We start from the raw sequence: 18,785 nt of genomic DNA, 5'->3' as shown, positions 1-18,785 counted from the left end.
CAGCGGGCTGGGTGAGGCGGCTGTGAGGGAGAGAATGAGGAAAGAAGAGGAACGGGTGAGATTGAGGGAGCTGAAAAAGTATAAAGGTAGAGGAACCAGTGAGAGAGTGAGTATTAATAAATAATAATAATAATAATAAAACAATAAACAATATTATTTAATTAGAATAGACGTGTAAAATATATGAACTAGTGTGGTTGTTTTGGGAATGTGGTAGTGTAAAATAGAAAAAGTAGGCTTTTAGTGTAAAATAGACGAAAAATTTCTGATATGGTTGCTCTTATAGATACCTTTAACTTCACTAGGAATGCAGAATGTAGGGTTTCATTTGAAATTTTAAACTTTGTAATGAAAGCATCTCTTACAAAGGCAGAAATTTCTAATTTTTATTTAGTTAGTTAGATAAAGTTCGATCCTCTCTGCATCTCAATCATTGCAAATGTTATTTCGCAATGTAACCCTGTATTCATAACAACCATAGAGGCACCACAAAGAACTGCTATAGTATCTATGAGAAACCCACATTAAAAATGTAAAACGATTACATAAAAGAGAAAAAGGCCTCATTTTTAATCATAAATATGCGTGCCTCGTGCAGAATTCTCAGTGACTGTCATTGCACCCTCTCAATGCAATTATATGAAAGCAACGTAAGCTCCAGCATGATTAATGGAGGAACAAGAACCTGAGCTTGCTCTCCCAGATGCATTAACACATAGTAACTGCCAAATGAACTAAAAAAAAAAAAACACATATAAATGTAAAAAGGCAATATAACTTCAAATGCTAGAATTAGAAAGAAGATGGGCGTTGTGCTAGTCCCATAAAATTAGAGTTGAACTGGTAAGACCTCTTGGATCAGTGTGCTCTGATCCACAGCTTACCATTAATGCTTTTAAGCTTATTACAATGAGCTAACACCATTACCTAATATAATTCAATGCGTCTATCGATATCCCACTACATTGTCAGACCAAAACATAAGATGATACTAGTGTCATTTAACAACTACTGCAAACATAGAAGAAAAGAACCAACTTTGTCTGGAGAAAAAACCTAGAAAATTGAAATTGAGGCTTGTCATAAAGAGGACCATATAACATTAGATCTACTTCTCAATACTCAGTAGTATATCCTTATCACTTGAAGCACTTGGCATCTAGTAAAGCCTCCCCCTCAAAAGGCTCACAATCTTCAATCATTTGACTGACACGCTCCTTCTGGGCTTCGTCATTAATGTCAACCTTCTTCCATTCGTACAATTCCATATCATAACACTCATCAATAATGAATTGAGGAATTTCTGTTCCGCGGAAGAGCCACAACCCCTGCACCTTGAATGGAGGCTCTGAGCCAATAATCAGCATCTTCCCAAATGCATACTTACGAGCCAAATCCATACGTTGCAGGAAACCACCCACCTTGTTCAATGTAACAAACGATACAGTATTCTCATCATTATACTTGTAATCACAGAACCAAAGGGAGTAGCCTTCAGGATCAAACATGTCCCAAAACCCTGCAGGAGGAAGCAGAGATGAAAAAACACGTACAGCAACCCAATTATTAGATATCACACACAGACACATGCACTGCTTAACAGCACTAAATAACCGGAGTTCTAACTTCTAACACACACACAAATGCGAACTAACAAGACTGAAAAAGGATTAAATTATTAAATCTCATACACCAAGAAGGCCCAGAAGTGCATAAACCAAGCGAACAGTTATAGAACAGGTGAATAAATTATAGTGGAAGTATGAAAAAGCAGAACTGCTAGAACAAAGGAATATATATATATATATATATAGGTTCAAGAAACGATCAAGATTGATTGATGGAAGTTCCAAATCACAAGTGATATAAAATGCCTTTTCTTTTTATAAGTAAAATGAAATTGCATGATACGAAGTATGAACATCTCTGAACCATAAACTACATAAAAATCATAATAGGGGAATTTTGAATTGGGAATAAAACATTGCAAGTAGCCAAAATGTCAACTTTTAAAATTTTATATTAGATATTGAAGCCCAACCAAAATCCCACTTCGGCATTTCATTTGGGGGTCTACTTGGAAGTGCACAAGGAGACTACCCACTAAACCTTCTTACATAACCTCCATTACATCTCTTAAAAAACATGCATCCAAACTTTTTTTCCTTAATATCATGCATGACAGGTTCTAATAAATTCAGCCTTATCATGCTTGTTGGGTTAGAATTCATAAAGGTACGGCTGCAGTAGATTCTTCTGGCCAAGTCACAATTTTATTCAAATAATCAGCTACTCTAATATGTTCCTAACTTACCCTTTGCTTTAGTTGAAAATCAATATTTGTTTTCTATATGCTTTATTTAAGTTTATATTAAGAAGGGAAATATTGGAAACTAATGATTTTTAAATATAAACAATATGAATTAAATGATACCCCTTAAAAAGTGTGATCTACTAAGGTGGACAAACAACATGGGACAAAGAAAGTATAATTTTACAAATACAGAGCCAAAATAAAATTAATAAGACAAAGCTCTGAATAAAAAAACAAGTAAAGGAAAATTGAAAAAACAAAAAACAAAAAAACAAAACAAACAAAAGAGAAATGACAAACCACTTCACACCAGCACACTCATAACTATTCTTACCAAAAGCAACCACATTCATGAACTAACATTAAAATGAATCCACTTATATGCACAGGCAGGAAAAAGGCTTATATACGGGACATACCTTTAATTGCAACTTCACGGAAATTAGTCTTTGTGTTCGAGTACAGCCTTTTCCATTCATCCAGAATCATCTTGCTAGGAGGCAAAAGATCAAGAGGATTCTTTGCTTTGGGCTTGGGTGCCTCTTCCTCCTCAGCAGCCTCTTCTGCTTTAGGTGGTGCTGCTTCTTTCTTGACCTCCTTAGGCTTTGCAGGTTCTTTTGGCTGTGAAGGCTTCTTTGTGGACTGAACAGGTGGAATAGATTCAACTTGCTTCACCTCACCCAATATCTTCTGGAAATTTGGCTGATTAACCAAGGTCCAAAAGTACCTCTCTACATGAGGGAATTCAGAGGTAAAACTCTTAGTCAAGATCAGGTCAAATCCGGTATACAAGTTACAAGTCGTAATGATATCAGCCAGTGTCACAGAATGTCCAACAAGGTAAGTGTTGGAAGCAAGATGCGTATTCAAAGCATCTAGTGCTCTCTTCAGTGCAGCAATTGCAGCTTCTTCAGCCTTCATGCAGATAACAGGAATTTACGAGCTAAATTATAAATGAAAAAGTTCCACTATTTCCAGATAGATGAAAATATATTTAAGTATGTTAAGAGAACAGAATAAGCAAAAGCAGAACTTGACTAACCGGTGGAAGGTACGCCATTAAACCCCGTCGTGGGTAATACCAACGCGCTATGTTAGCAGCAATTTCCATTGAAGAAAAATCAATCCACTGTTCAATATGGGCCTGCCAAAACAAGGTTGCAAAACAGAAATGTCAAAAGTGTCTCCATTGAACAGGAAGCACATAAAAAAATTTACAAGAATGGTAGCGTTATGAAAACAACAGCAATAATATTTGGGGGGGGGGGGGGGAATCTAGTTGTGTGATATGGGTGCTCTTATAAGAATTAGAATCCAAATCCACAAACTTTTTCATTTTTGAGTAAACAATTGTCTTATAATGAAATTATTAATTGAACAAAGTTTATGGAACAAAATTATCTTATAATGCTACTAGTTTGTAGGCAATGGCTACAAACTCCCTCTATATCTTTTTATTGGATGTGACTTTTTACAAATTCATTATTAGATTGCATTTTCTTATTATATCCTCCATACTTGAAAATTTTCAAGAAAAATAAAGATCAATAGTTATGTCATCAATCAAATATTTAATTTTCAAGTTTTTTTAGTCTTAAATTATGAATAAAAAATAAGTTTATGGATCGAATGGTAAATAACATCTGATTTAAACAAAATTTGACATGTATGTTAAGAACATTGAGAATATGTAATCTAAAGATTAAATTTTCAAAATATGTAGCTATAGAGACCCCACCCCAACTGTGTAAATATTTTTTGCTTCAGGGCACATACCCCCTCATGGTTTTGTTCTTCCCCCAAAGCACACAGCAGTAGGGGAAAAGGCCTCTACACATTGAAAGAAGATCACTTCTTATAAGCACACTTTGATTCCATCTGTAACGACCCCACCCTAATTGTGTAAATATTGATTCCTTTGATGTGCTTATAAAGAGTGATCTCCCTTTATTGAGTAGTTACCTTCTCCCCCATTGCTATGTGCTTTAGGGGAGAACAAAACCATGAGGCGTATGGGCCCCAAAGTAGACAATATTTATACAGTTGGGGTGGGGTCATTACAATAGTCAAGTTAATTTTTTAGTAATTTTTTAGTGGGAGTTTGTAGGGAAACTTTGTCCTTATTACTTTTCCTTTTAAAAACTTTCAATCCTATACTGTATTTGAGTTTACCAAGCAGTATCTTGATGGGAAAAACTAATTGAATCAAATTTTAAGATTTAATCACCTTTAAATATCCGAACCAAACAAGCCATTTATATACCAACATAAGATTTTAAACCCTGCAAACTTGAGAACATAGGAAGCAACAAACAAATCTTTTGATACCCAGACAATCCTCACACCACTTACATATTCAATCAGTGAAGAGCCATAGAGAGGATTATCAGCCTTCACGCGTGTCACTGCAGAAAGTAATAACCAACAATGAAATTCAAATCTTAAAACAGCCTTCAAATTGTAACAAATGTAGTTTAGAAGATAGCCTTACCATAGCGTGCAATGGCATTACTCTCAAATACAGGACCATCAGGTGTCTCGAGCACAGGAACCTACACAACAAGAGACCTTTTCTCAGGAAACACAAGAAAAAAATGGCTTGTATAAGACATTGTCTATACTAAAGAAGCCCACCTTTCCAATTGGGTTCATCTTCATAAACTCAGGAGTTTTGTTTGATACACCCATTTCAAAATCCTTCACCAATTCAACTTTGACTCCACTATACTCTGCAGCAATAAGTGCCTTGAAAGCATACTTGTTGGTGCTCCCCGCATGCAGGACCTAAAGTTAACCAAACATATACATTACATAAAACCAATTTCTATAGCATGAAGTTACATCATGCACTCAAGTTAATTCTGATGTTGATTATTACCATGTATCCTCACAACAAATGCTTGATCGAAGGATATCATATCCTTTGAATCTAAAACTAAAGGCTCTTAATAAATGTCACATCTACATCAGTTTGATTCATGTTCTTAACAACCTTCATTTACAAATAAAGTAAAAACAATTACAAAGAGAAAACCCGCAATCACGTATTTGTTTACTCTTCGAATCTAGATTCAATTCTTCTTCATCCAAAAAATGAACCGATATGAACCTAGATTTCCACTTCATGTCTCCAATTTCGCAGTTCATCATACAAAGAAAACTAATCACATTGAAATCCAAAGATTTGAACCAAATACACTTCCCCCATTTATCAATCCAAAATTTCCACATTGCCATCTAAAACCTAAACAACAGTACAAACAAAAAAAATTCATGACTAAATATGAAGAAAATAAAAAACTAAACAAAACCCAACACTTGAATCCAAAGGTCAATTCATAAAGTCAATTATTTTCCTCTCTTTGATTATTTTCTCATTAGCCAATCAGATATACAGGAATCAAAGAAAAACCGATTAAACAAAACCCAATTGGATTCAACAAAGACCCAACAAAATAAGCACGAATGCAGATCTAAATGGGCATCAGAATGCAAACTGGAAGTGGAAATTTTTCAAAAAAAAAAAAAAAAAAAAGGGGGCAGAAGAGAGAGATTTCTGAGAGCTTTACCAAAGCCATGGCTTCAAAGAGACTCTGCACTCTCTGAGGCAAGAGAGGGAGAGAAAGGTCTGAGTTTTGACTTTTGAGGAGCTCTACGAGAGTATACAGTAGTGGAGGGAAATATAAGGACTTGGCCGGACAGGCTTTCCATTTTAATCGCAAAATTTGTAAATGTAACGGTTAAATTACATATTTAAAAATATTTTAATCTATCGTGTCAAAATTTAAAGATGTTATTTATTATTTGATTAATTAATAAATTTATTTTTTATGTTTTTTATCAAAAAAACTTAAAAATTTCAAAATTCATGTCAAATCAAAATTTCACTTCTTTAATATCATTTTAAGCAAGCTCCTTAGCTCCTTAGCATTGCTTTGAAAGATCCCTGTCATGTGATAACATGTGATAAAAAGTGGTAACTCATGTCTTGCATTTTTTTTAAAAATAGACATTAACATAATTATATTCAAATTGTTTAAGTTGGATTTAAATGAATAGGAGTCCACAAGTATATAATTCTCCAAATAACTTTAGATCATTCTGATCCCTACATAATCAAGGGCAAGTAGGAATCCACTTGCCTATCTCATGGGTTGCATTAACTTCTCTGGGAACACATAGTGTGGGGCACCATTTGAAATTTTAAACTTTGTAATGAAAGCATCTCTTACAAGGGTGATGTTTTTTCTTAGTAGTTAGATGGAGTTGGATCCTCTAGACTACTTACTAATTATTCTATAATTTATTTCGCAGCCCTGTTGTCACAACAACCAGAGATGCACCACAAAGAACTGTTCTTGACTTCTAGTAACTATAAGCCATTACAAATGTAAAACGAATACATAACCCAAAAGGCCACATTTTTAATCTTTTTTTTTTATACACACATTTTTAATCTTAAATGTGCGTGCCTCATGCAGAATTCCCAGTGACTGTCATTGCAACCTCTCAATACAATTACAGGAGACCAAGGTAAGCTCCAACATGATTAATGGAGGAATAAGCACCTGAGCCTGCTCTCCCAGATATATTAATACATAGCAACTGCCAAAAGAACTAAAAAAGACACATAAATGTGAAAAAGCAGTATAACTTCAAAAGCTAGAATTAGAAAGAATACGGGTGTTGTGCTGGTCCCATAAAATTGGAGTTGAACTGGTAAGACCTCTTGGATCAGTCGTGCTCTGATCAGAAGGTTACCATTAATGCTTTTAAGCTTATTACAATGAGCTAACACCATTACCTAATATAATTCAATGCGTCTATCAATATCCCACCACATTGTCATGAGACCAAAAAACATAAGATGATACCAGTGTCATTTAACTTCGACTGCAAAAATATGAGAAAAGAACCAATTTTGTCTGGAGCAAAAACCTAGAAAATTTGAATTGAAGCATGCCATAAAGAGGACCCTATAACATTAGATCTACTTCTTAGTAGTATATCCTTATCACTTGAAGCACTTGGCATCCAGTAAAGCCTCCCCCTCAAAAGGCTCACAATCTTCAATCATTTGACTGACACGCTCCTTCTGGGCTTCGTCATTAATGTCAACCTTCTTCCATTCATACAATTCCATATCATAACACTCATCAATAATGAATTGAGGAATTTCTGTTCCACGGAAGAGCCACAACCCTTGCACCTTGAATGGAGGCTCTGAGCCAATAATCAGCATCTTCCCAAATGCATACTTACGAGCCAAATCCATACGTTGCAGGAAACCCCCCACCTTGTTCAAAGTAACAAACGATACAGTATTCTCATCATTATACTTGTAATCACAGAACCAAAGGGAGTAGCCCTCAGGATCAAACATGTCCCAAAACCCTGCAAGAGGAAGCAAAGATGAAAAAACACATACAGCAATCCAATTATTATATATATCACACACAGACACACATGCACTGCTTAACAGCACTAAATAACTGGAGTCTAACACACACAAATGTGAACTAACAAGGCTGCAAAAGGAATAAATTATCAAATCTCATACAGCAAGAAGGCCCAGAAGTGCATACACCAAGTGAACAGTTATAGAACAGGTGAATAAATTAAAGTAGAAGTATGAAAAAGTAAAACTGCTAATAGAAAGGAATATACATACATGTATATATATATCAAGATTGATTAATGGAAGTTCCAAATCTTAAGTGATATAAAATGCCTTTTCCTTTTGTAAGTAAGTAAAATGAAATTGCATAATATGAAGTATGAACATCCCTGAACTATAAACTACATAAAAATCATAATAGGGGAATTTTGAATTGGGAATAAAACATTGTAACATCAATTTTTAAAATTTTATATTAGATATTGAAGCCCAACCAAAATCCCACTTTGGCATTTCATTCGGGGGTCCACTTGGAAGTGCACAAGGAGACTACCCACTAAAACTTCTTAAATAACCTTCATTAAATCTCTTAAAAAATCATGCAACCAATCTTTTTTTTCCCCTTAATATCATGCATAACAGGTTCTAATAAATTCAGCCTTGTCATGCTGGTTGGGGTTAGAATTCATAAAGGTGGATAGATATTGCTGCAGTAAATTCTTCTGGCCAAGTCGCAATTTTAGTCAGAGAATCAGCTACTCTAATACGTTCCTAACTTACCCTTTGCTTTATTTGAAAAATCAATATTTGTTTTCCATATGCGTTATTTGAGTTTATATTAAGAAGGGAAATATTGGAAACTAGTGATTTTTAAATATCAATAGTATGCATTAAATGATACCTCCTTAAAAAGTTTGATCTACTAAGGTGTAAAGACAATATGGGACAAAGAAAGCATAATTTTACAAATACAGAGCCAAAATAAAATTAATAAGACAAAGCTTTGGATTTAAAAACAAGTAAAGGGAAATAGAAAAAACAAACAAAACAAACAATTGAACAAACAAACAAGAGAGACATGACAAACCACTTCACACTGGCATACTCATAACTATTATTACCAAAAGCAACCACATTCACAAACTAGCATTAAAATGAATCTGCTCAAATGCACAGGCAAGAAAAGGCTTATATATGGGATATACCTTTAATTGCAACCTCACGGAAATTAGTCTTTGTGTTCGAGTACAGCCTTTTCCATTCATCCAGAATCATCTTGCTAGGGGGCAAAAGATCAAGAGGATTCTTTGCTTTGGGCTTGGGTGCCTCTTCCTCCTCAGCAGCCTCCTCTGCTTTAGGTGGTGCTGCTTCTTTCTTGACCTCCTTAGGTTTTGCAGGTTCTTTAGGCTGTGAGGGCTTCTTTGCGGACTGAACAGGTGGAATAGATTCAACTTGCTTCACCTCACCCAATATCTTCTGGAAATTTGGCTGATTAACTAAGGTCCAAAAGTACCTCTCTACATGAGGGAATTCAGAGGTAAAACTCTTAGTCAAGATCCGGCCAAATCCGGTATACAAGTTACAAGTCATAATGATATCAGCCAGTGTCACAGAATGCCCAACAAGGTAAGTGTTGGAAGCAAGATGTGTATTCAAAGCATCTAGTGCTCTCTTCAGTGCAGCAATTGCAGCTTCTTCAGCCTTCATGCAGATAACAGGAAGTTAAGAGCTAATTTAAATGAAAAAGTTCCACTATTTCCAGATAGATGAAAATATATTTAAGTATGTTAAGAGAACAGAATAAGCAAAAGTATAACTTGACTAACCGGTGGAAGGTAAACCACTAAACCCCATCGTGGGTATAACCAGCGCGATATGTTAGCATCAATTTCCATTGAAGCAAAATCAATCCACTGTTCAATATGGGCCTGCCGAAACAAGGTTGCAAAACAGAAATGTCAAAAGTGTCTCTCATTCAACAGGAAGCACATGTGACATTACAAAGTTTACAAGAATGTTAGCATTATGACAACAATAGCACTAATATAGGGGAAAAAATTAGTTGTGATATGAGTGACTCTCATTAGAATTAGAATTGAGATCCACAAACTTTTTACTAAGCCAGCTTGTTATGATTTTTCAAAATATTCTTTTCATTTTTTGAGTAAAAATTTATCTTATTATGATATTATTAATTGAAAAAAGTTTGCCTACAAACTTTCCCTATATTTTTTTATTGGATGTGAATTTTGACATATCCAACATAAGATTGCATTTTCTTATTATATCCTTCATACTTGCAAAATTTCAAGATTAAAGATCAATAGCAATGTAGCCATGTTCATTTTTTAGTAGGAGTTTCTAAGCAAACTTTTTCCTTACTAGTTTTCAATTTTCCGTTTAAAAGCTTTCAATCTTATATTTATTTAAGTTTAACAAGCAGTAACTTGAAGGGGAAAAAACTAGTCTAATCAAATTTCAAGATTTAAACACTTTTAAACATCCAAACCAAACAAGCCCTTTATGTACCAACAGATATAGAATATTTCATATGGACTCCAACTTAAAAAAAAAAAGTTTCAGAGTAAACACAAAAGATTTAAACCCTGCAAACTCGAGAGCATAGGAAGCAAAAAACAAATCTTTTGATACCCAGAAAATCCTCACGCAACTTACATATTCAATCAGTGAAGAGCCATAGAGAGGATTATCAGCCTTCACGCGTGTCACTGCAGAAAGTAATAACCAACAATGAAATTCAAATCTTAAAACAGCCTTCAAAGTATAACAAATGTAGTTTAAAAGATAGCCTTACCATAGCGTGCAATGGCATTACTCTCAAATACAGGACCATCAGGTGTCTCGAGCACAGGAACCTACACAACAAGAGACCTTTTCTCAGGAAAACACATAAGAAACATATGGCTTGTAAAAGACATTTGTCTCTACGAAAGAAGGCCACCTTTCCAATTGGGTTCATCTTGAGAAACTCAGGAGTTTTGTTTGACACACCCATTTCAAATTCCTTCACCAATTCAACTTCAACTCCACTGTACTCCGCAGCGATAAGTGCCTTAAAAGCATTCTTGTTGGTGCTCCCCGCATGCAGGACCTAGAGTTAACCAAACATATACATTACATAAAACCATTTTCCATTGCATGCAGTTACATCATGCACGAAAGATAATTCTGATGTTGATTATTACCATGTGTCCTCACAACTAATGCTTGATAGAAGGATCATATCCTTCAAATCTAAAACTACAGGATCTTAATAAATGTCACATCTACATCAGTTTGATTCATGTTTTTAGTTACTCTCATTTACAAGTACAAAGAGAAAACCCAAAATCACATGTTTGTTTACTCTTAGAATCTAGATTCAATTCTTCTTCATCCGAAATATGAAGTGACATGAACCTAGATTTCCTCATTTCCATTTGGTGTAAATAATTTCGTAGTTCAACATAAAAAGAAAACTAATCACATTCAAATCCAAATTTTGAACCAAATACACTCAAATTTTCAATCCAAAATTTCCACATTGCCATCTATAACCTAAACAACAATCGTACAGACAAAACAAACCCATGACTAATTAATAAGCAAATCAAAAACTAAACAAAACCCATCAATTGAATCGAAATATCAATTCAAAAAGTCATTTCTTTTCCACTATTTGGGTCTTTTCTCATTAACCAATCGGATATACACCCAACAAAAACAAAAAACAAAAATTAAATTTAAAAAAAAAAAAAAAAACCAATTGGATTTAACAAAGACCCAACAAAATAAACACGAATGCAGATCTAAATGGGTATCAAAATGCAAGCTTGAAGTGAAAATTTTTGGCAAAAAAACACAGGGCAGAGAAGAGAGATTTGTGAGAGCTTACCAAAGCCATGGCTTCAAAGAGACTCTGCACTCTTTGAGGCAATAACACAGAGAGAGAGAGAGAGAGAGAGAGAGAGAGAGAGAGAGATGGGTCTGAGTTTTGAGGCGCTGAATGAGAGTATATAGGGGGAGAGAAAAAGAGGGTTTAGGGTTTGTGGAGGGAAATATAAGGACGGTGATTTGCGAGAGTTCTGGTTCACTATTTTAGGGTTTTTCCCTAAATAAAAGCAAATAAAAATAAGTAAAACCTAAACACACTTGTCTTTGGTTCTTAAATTTAAAAATTACAATTTTTTTTTAAAGAAATTTTTTTTTTAAGTATCGTTAAATTAGCTTTTTAATTAACATATTTTAAATACATTTTAATGAATTTTTAACTATTAAAATTGGATTTTTTAAAAGAGAGGTGCTACGTCCACAACATTTTTACAACAAATCATAGGTGGTTAGTTGTTATTGGTTCAAATTTGAACCTAACACTAAGATTACTTTTTTGCCCCAACAATAACAACCAGTAACATCCTGCCACTTAGGATTTGTTGTAAAAATGTTGTGGACATATCATTTCTCTTTTTAAAATGTTGATTATATAAAATTTGTTTGGATTATGTTTAATTAACAAATTTGAGATTTCACATTTTCCTTTTTTTTTTTTAAAAAAAATTAAACTATTCTAGTTTGGCTTAATCAAATTTTAGTCTGATGAATTTTTTTTTTCAATTGTTAAATTTTATCTTCTTAATTTTTAGGACTAAAATGAAATTGTGAGTGGTTAATATTTAATACTTAAACGATTATGTCCAAATCTTAAAATGTAATGCAAATTAAATTGTGATATAATCAAATAAAAAGGTAATTATAAATATCATTAAATAATGAGTGCATGCAACAATTGAGATTACAGCTATTAAAACTATACAAGAATAGGAGTGTTCGCGGTGCGGTGTGGTTTTGGACCATTTTTAAAATCGCACTTTGTGATGCGGTTTAGCTAAAACTATAATTGCACCGCACTTTATTTTTGCGGTCACATGTGCGGTGTGGTACAGTTTAGAGTTTAGCCAAAACTATAACCGCATCGCACCTCTTTTTTTCAGTCGCATGTGCGGTGCTATGTATAAGATACAGTTTGAAATCGGTATATTTTTGAAATTTTGGGCTCTTCCTACCTAACCCCAAACCAATTTTTCTCTTTTTTTGGGCCAAGTTTTAAATTATTGAGCTTTTTTTTTTTTTACTTTTCTAGTCAACACTTGCTAGGACTATCAAACTTTTATTATTTTTTTTAAACTATGATTATTAAACTATTAATAATATATTTAACATTAAAAATAAATATATTAATATATAGAAAGGGTGCGGTGCGGTACAATTTATGCGGTTTTCTTATTATAAAACCGCACTGCACCATGCGGTGCATTGTTACTTGCGATGCAATGCGGTTATGTCATTTTGTGGGCAATTTTTGTGCGATTTTTGTGATTTGTGTGGTTTATGCGGTTTGGTGAACACCCCTAAGAATAGTGGTTGATATGCCAAACCATCAAATTGTGTGAAATTTCAGGTTAATACAAGATAAAATACTAGATTTGTAATAAAATAAAATAAAAAACCTAGTTAAAAAAAAAAAAAAAAAAAAGATAGTTTTTATAGAAGAATATTGAAGTGCATGATTTTATTTGAATTGTCGAGTTTTTTAATGCATGGTTTTTATTATTTTTAAGTCTTTTGTTAAAAATTATAATTAAGTAGCCAAAGGATAAATTCAAGCGCCTTATTTATATGAAAAAAATATTAATTTTTTTTTTAATTTTTTAATAATAATATCTTACTAAATTTAATCTTTATTATACTTTCATATTTATGTTTAAATTAAGTAGCGGTCCATTGTTTTTAGTTTATCTTTTATATATCTACATATATATATATATATATATATATATATATATAGAAAGCTCAAATTTGTGTGAAAATACAAGAACTTGTTCAGACCCCCAATTAAAAATTACGGTTAGATAGTTTGTACTCTAACTTAAGCTAAATGTGGAATAAGAGTAAATGAGATAACACTACCCTAGCCATATTCATCCATTATCAACAATAAAAGAAAAGTTTAAAGAGTAAAAGAGATCTAAACACAAGACAACATTGAGACGTGTTATCAAAGAGGAAATCAAAGAACTTGGCAAAAAATCTCTCTGCGACCCTCCAAGTCGAAATCAATCAACTAGAGAATAAAATTTGAGTACATGAATAACAAAAGACCCTTCAAGCTTAGTCTACCCCCATGTACTTGAGCCTTCCAAGCTCCTGTTATTAACTGGCTTCTCGGAACCTTGTCTTTTATAACTTTCCGGATCCCACAATTCAGCTCGATTGCACCTGCCAATGAATGACTCATTTCAATGCTTCCCAACAGCACCAAAATCTCACTTTACACTCAAAATGGGTGTGGTAAGTGTTTGGACTATCAATTTCTCTAAGATATAGAGATGGAGAGGTAGGAGTTGAGGAAAATCACAAGAAAATGTATAAATGATTGTAGGTATAACAATCTCTAACTCTTAAGTGTATTTTCTAGGGTTTTCTCTCTGAAAAACACTTCTTATAATTTGTGGGTAATGAAAGTATATATAGCGTGGGTAAAGACTTGGTAAAGCAAAACACAATTTTTTGCCAAACAAAGAGTTTTGCGAGTACTTCGCAAGATGGCCTTACCCGTGAGACACTCGCAAAAACCTCCAGGCTGGCATGAGTCTTCATCTTCCAGTCTTGTGCTCTACACGTGGCTCTTTCGCTAGTAAGCTTCTCATGAGACACTCGTGAAATCCCCTTGTTCATCATTTTTAAGCTTGAGTCTTTACACTCTCTCACACTTATCCCTTACAATTAAAAACCCACATAAATACAAGGAAATATGATTGTAGAAATCATAATCAAATTTGGATGGAATTAAAGCCAACATAAAATAGTTGTAAATTACAACGTTACACACACACATATATATATATTCTTTTTATTTTATTTAAATTTGTTTTAGAATAAATTAATTATTAGTTCAATGCTACTCTTTGATGGTTCAAAGCCTGGCATGGTTATAATAACTATTTTATTGAAAAGTTAATAAGCCACATTAAAATGAATAATACTACTTAAAAATAATTTTAAATAAAAAAACCATAAATTTTAGATAAATATTTGAAACTTTATTTTATATATATATATAAAGTGTACAATATGTTTGTTATGACTCTTCCAGGCACTTCTGCTATAGCCACTCTTTAGCAGACCTTACTAAAAGCCTAAAATAATTGAAGCAACATTGAGTTTTTTTTAGAAACACACATTAATTTACAAGTTATAATTGACCTTAATGCATGGAAGATATCAATAACAACATGGCCAAAACTGGCTATCCACAGGATTTGATAAGAACATCACCAGTCAAACCAGCATACAAATTTTTTTTTTTTAATGAGACATGCAGTGCTGCATTGACAATTTGACACATTGATAGCTCAAAATTATTTCAAAACAAAAATTATTTATTTTAGAATCGAGTGAGTTCCAGTTAACTTAACTGGTAAAGTCTTTGATAGTTATATAAGAGATATGGAGTATTAAGAGCAAACGCTATAAATTGAAACTCCCTAAAAAAAATATTTTAGAATTGAATTTTCAAGGAAGAATCAATTTGTAGAAAAAGAACAAAGAGATAGAGCAAGGGTGCTCAAAGATGCGAGTGGCATATTCGGCTAAATATCTGTAAAGTATTTACGTAATTTGAATGGAGATTTTAGACAAGTATGACCAAAGAATTTAGATTTTCAATTTCTTTTTTTCTTGGTTTGGGTTGGAATACCAATTAATCACTAGGAGGCTGCTTAGCCAAGCCCAATTGAAAAAGGTAAGGTAATGGGTTGGTCGACCCATTTTGGTACAACTTTTTGGGCCAAAAGTTCCTGACATGGCCTCTTCTTCTTCTTCTTCTTGGGCCGAATACTACCTCTATGATCTATCATTAAAAGAAAGGAACAAACAAAAGTATATTACAAAAGGGGAAAATTTGTTGCACACGAACAAAGTCACATTTTTAAGTTTAAAATCATGACTTAAAAGTCATATTTTTAATTGTTTTGAGTGGTATCAGCTGCATGTTTGTATACCGTGTGTGCGATAAACATTACCCTTACAAAAAAAGGAAAAATCAAACTGACATGACTTATTTGAAGAACGATGAAAGACAAATATTGACAGTAATTCTATATGAATGATATTGGTAGTAGTTCTATGCAATAAACTTCAAATTTATGGATTATGGTGATATAAATTGTAATTATAGTGCAAATGAGTACCGAGGTTTCCTTAGTCTTATGTGGCTTGTTGGACCTTTAGGACTGCAATGGTTAATCATTAAAGGAAGTTGTGCTAAATGAGTGATGCCAATTTACTCGGTGTACATTTTTTTTTTTTTTTGAGAGAGAGTTTCAACCTATAGTGTTTGCTCTTGATAATAACTCTTTATCATCATATTAAGATACCAATTAGTTACCTCTTTGAGTTTCATTAATAAATTGAACTTATGAAAAAAATAAAAAAGTTGTGTTGCTAATATATATATGCATATTTTTTTTATGCTCATAACATCATTGTTAAGTACTTGAGCTTTCTTCTATCGGTTTTCTAGGGGGATGATATTAATTAGATGAGCTACTATTAAATCGAGGGAAGTACGTTTTCATTGTTGTTGACGTCCAAAATATTACAATACTATATCAAAACCGAAAACAATACAACAAATTGAAATCTAAGAACCAAATAGCTTTCAAGGAAAGGTAAAACCCAAATTCATTAAAAGTCTATAGGAAGGGACCCAAATCCACAAATGGGTAATCTTTGAGCCTTATTAAACAAAGAAAAGGAGAAGCTCATCCCATGAATGGGTAAGCTTCGTTTGGTTTAGAATTCTCTATCCTTTTATATATATATAGAAGAATTCTCTATCCTAGACTACCAAAACACAAATCCATAAACTAATTTCATTAGTATGCAATTAACTAATAAAAAAATTCCCATAAAATATATTTTTGAATATCTATAAAATTATTTTAATAGATTGTTGATAAAAAAAAATGTAACTCCTTATTTTCATTAATATCAAAAAGTTTAATTGAATTAGACGGAAAACTTAAATTGAATAATTTTTAAATTTAGAGTACTAAATAAAGCAACAGTAAAGTTAAAAGTCTGAAATGAATTTCAATCAAATTTAGATGGTGCAATTTGCATTTTAATCAAAAATAAAAAATCAAAATCAAAATTTAAACATTAAGTGGTGTTTGGTTGCAAATCATGAAAGGAAATCAAATTACAAGGGCATCTGGATTTCTACTTAACACACTTTTGTGGAAATATGGATTCCCTTTATAAAAAAAATGTTGATATTTACATTCTCATGTCTAGATAAAGTTGCAGTTTTGTATAATCTGATTATTTTACCCACTCTTTCTACCTTTACCCAATAGAAATAAAATTCAAGAAAAATAATTATTATAAATTAACAATTTAAATAATTAATTTTGTATTATACATGTCATTTAAAAATGTTATATTATAGTTTCATTGATTTTTTTAATGATTTATAGTTTGTATTTTGTTATTCATAATTTATTGTATTTACAATTCAAATGCTATTTTGGAGAAAAATAAATAATTATTATAAAATTCTTAAAAATAAACCAACTATAATATTCTCAAGAATTTTATTAGATTCTAAATCAAACCAAATATTGAAAACTAATAATTTGAATGTTACAAGTAGCGTGGATTCTTCCATACCAAACATTGCATTGGGGTCAACACTTGTAATAAGTCAATAACGTGTGCTATATATTTATTATCTGTTCATTGTCACAACTCACAATAAAAATTGAAAAAAAAAGTGAAACTAAAACTTAATGGACAAGTTCTCAAAATAAAAACAAAAATTATGTGATAGAAAACAAACTAATGAGCCGTTTAACATTGCTAAGTATTTGCCAAAAAAGAAAAAAAAAATTCCAATTGCTGTCAGTCTATTGTCATCTCATATAGGTCTTTGGCCTTATGCACAGACGTCTTAGAATTGAAAAAAAAAAAAAGTGATACTAAAGTCCTTGCAAGAAATTCTAGAAAAAAACAAAGTCCTTGCTAAGAAAGAAAAAAGAAATCCAATTGCTATCAGTTCATTGTCATCTTTGGATACTTGCACAACTAACAAGTGCCACGCACATGAACCCATGAGAAAAAGGTTGCTATTCACACCGACCAATTACTCTATGGGGCCATAGCCAATCAGTTCATACATCAGAGACAGATCAATGAGACCCACAAATTTATGATGACCATTACTTTTTATTTCAAATAGTAGCATAAAATACAGAGAAAGACACGAGATGTGAAAAAGAAAAAGAAAAAAAAGCTTACTTTATTTAGTAGTATACGGTACCATGTGCAATAATTATTTTACTCTTTCTTTTCCTTCTCACCTCTCACATGTCACGTCATTTATTCAAATTTTTTTTTTCCTTTCCCCATTTACATGGAAGTTGCTAATGCCACGACTAGGAGCTGGTATATGGTATACCCAGCATATATGTCGGGTCACTCACACACTGGCGGGTTCCATACACTGTGAAATTCGTCTTTGTGTGAGAGACCCAACATATATACCGGGTACACCATATAATTTTCGCATGACTAGACCATGTCGGTGGTGGCATGAATAGACCGTGGTATATAAGATGAATTGCGCAATGTATTTTTTTTTCTTTCTCTTTCCCCCTTTTGGATGGAAGTTGCCATGATTAGACTGATGAGTTTCATTCCATTTATTTCGTGTCGTGTGGGTGGTGTAAACTGCAAAACGACCACAGTGATTTGTACGTGTGGGCCTTTGTGTGGAAAAAACAGGCACATTATGGCTTGAATTTTCAGAGAATAAATCCAACGTTGTATTTAGCATTTTAACTAGTATTTATTTTTTTATAATTTTTTTTCATTCATTTTTTTGTACGGCTTTTGTTTCTTTTGGGCTTTTGACTACAGTAAGATTTTCAGGGCACTAGCTTCGGGATCAAATTCGAGTTATGATTTGAGTGGAGAAAAAACAAATTTGAGGTCTACCATTGTTCCAAAAAG

At 32.8% G+C, this 18,785-nt stretch overlaps 2 protein-coding genes across 2 annotated transcripts; both read right to left on the bottom strand.

Annotated features, from left to right (window-relative positions):
- Positions 1–763: 763 nt before the first annotated feature.
- LOC142618724 (elongation factor 1-gamma 2-like) lies at positions 764–5,909 on the bottom strand. Its single transcript, XM_075791715.1, has 7 exons — positions 5,884–5,909; positions 4,949–5,098; positions 4,806–4,866; positions 4,667–4,719; positions 3,357–3,458; positions 2,734–3,229; positions 764–1,519 (listed from the first exon to the last, which is right to left on the bottom strand). The coding sequence occupies exons 1-7, from the start codon at positions 5,890–5,892 to the stop codon at positions 1,140–1,142; spliced, it is 1,251 nt and encodes a 416-aa protein (XP_075647830.1). The 5' UTR covers positions 5,893–5,909; the 3' UTR covers positions 764–1,139.
- A 1,040-nt stretch (positions 5,910–6,949) lies between these two features.
- Positions 6,950–11,801, bottom strand: LOC142618723 (elongation factor 1-gamma 2-like). The gene is made up of 7 exons (XM_075791714.1): positions 11,608–11,801; positions 10,675–10,824; positions 10,528–10,588; positions 10,389–10,441; positions 9,539–9,640; positions 8,918–9,413; positions 6,950–7,708 (listed from the first exon to the last, which is right to left on the bottom strand). Exons 1-7 carry the CDS (start codon positions 11,614–11,616, stop codon positions 7,329–7,331), a joined length of 1,251 nt encoding a protein of 416 aa, XP_075647829.1. The 5' UTR covers positions 11,617–11,801; the 3' UTR covers positions 6,950–7,328.
- Positions 11,802–18,785: the final 6,984 nt, after the last annotated feature.

This window comes from Castanea sativa, chromosome 12 (assembly GCF_040712315.1).
Source record: "Castanea sativa cultivar Marrone di Chiusa Pesio chromosome 12, ASM4071231v1".
Lineage (NCBI taxonomy): Eukaryota > Viridiplantae > Streptophyta > Magnoliopsida > Fagales > Fagaceae > Castanea > Castanea sativa.
Note: the sequence above shows the minus strand (reverse complement) of the source record. Positions and strands in the feature narration are given on the sequence as shown.

What these genes read in the sequence shown, in the direction of transcription:
- LOC142618723 (XM_075791714.1), bottom strand. An exon ending in TAATGCCATTGCACGCTATG is followed by an intron (nt 10,442 to 10,527) that starts GTAAGGCTATCT and finishes TACTTTCTGCAG; the next exon opens with TGACACGCGTGAAGGCTGAT. An exon ending in TAGTGGTTTACCTTCCACCG is followed by an intron (nt 9,414 to 9,538) that starts GTTAGTCAAGTT and finishes ATCTGCATGAAG; the next exon opens with GCTGAAGAAGCTGCAATTGC.
- LOC142618724 (XM_075791715.1), bottom strand. An exon ending in GCTCTTCACTGATTGAATAT is followed by an intron (nt 3,459 to 4,666) that starts GTAAGTGGTGTG and finishes TTGTTTTGGCAG; the next exon opens with GCCCATATTGAACAGTGGAT. An exon ending in TAATGGCGTACCTTCCACCG is followed by an intron (nt 3,230 to 3,356) that starts GTTAGTCAAGTT and finishes ATCTGCATGAAG; the next exon opens with GCTGAAGAAGCTGCAATTGC.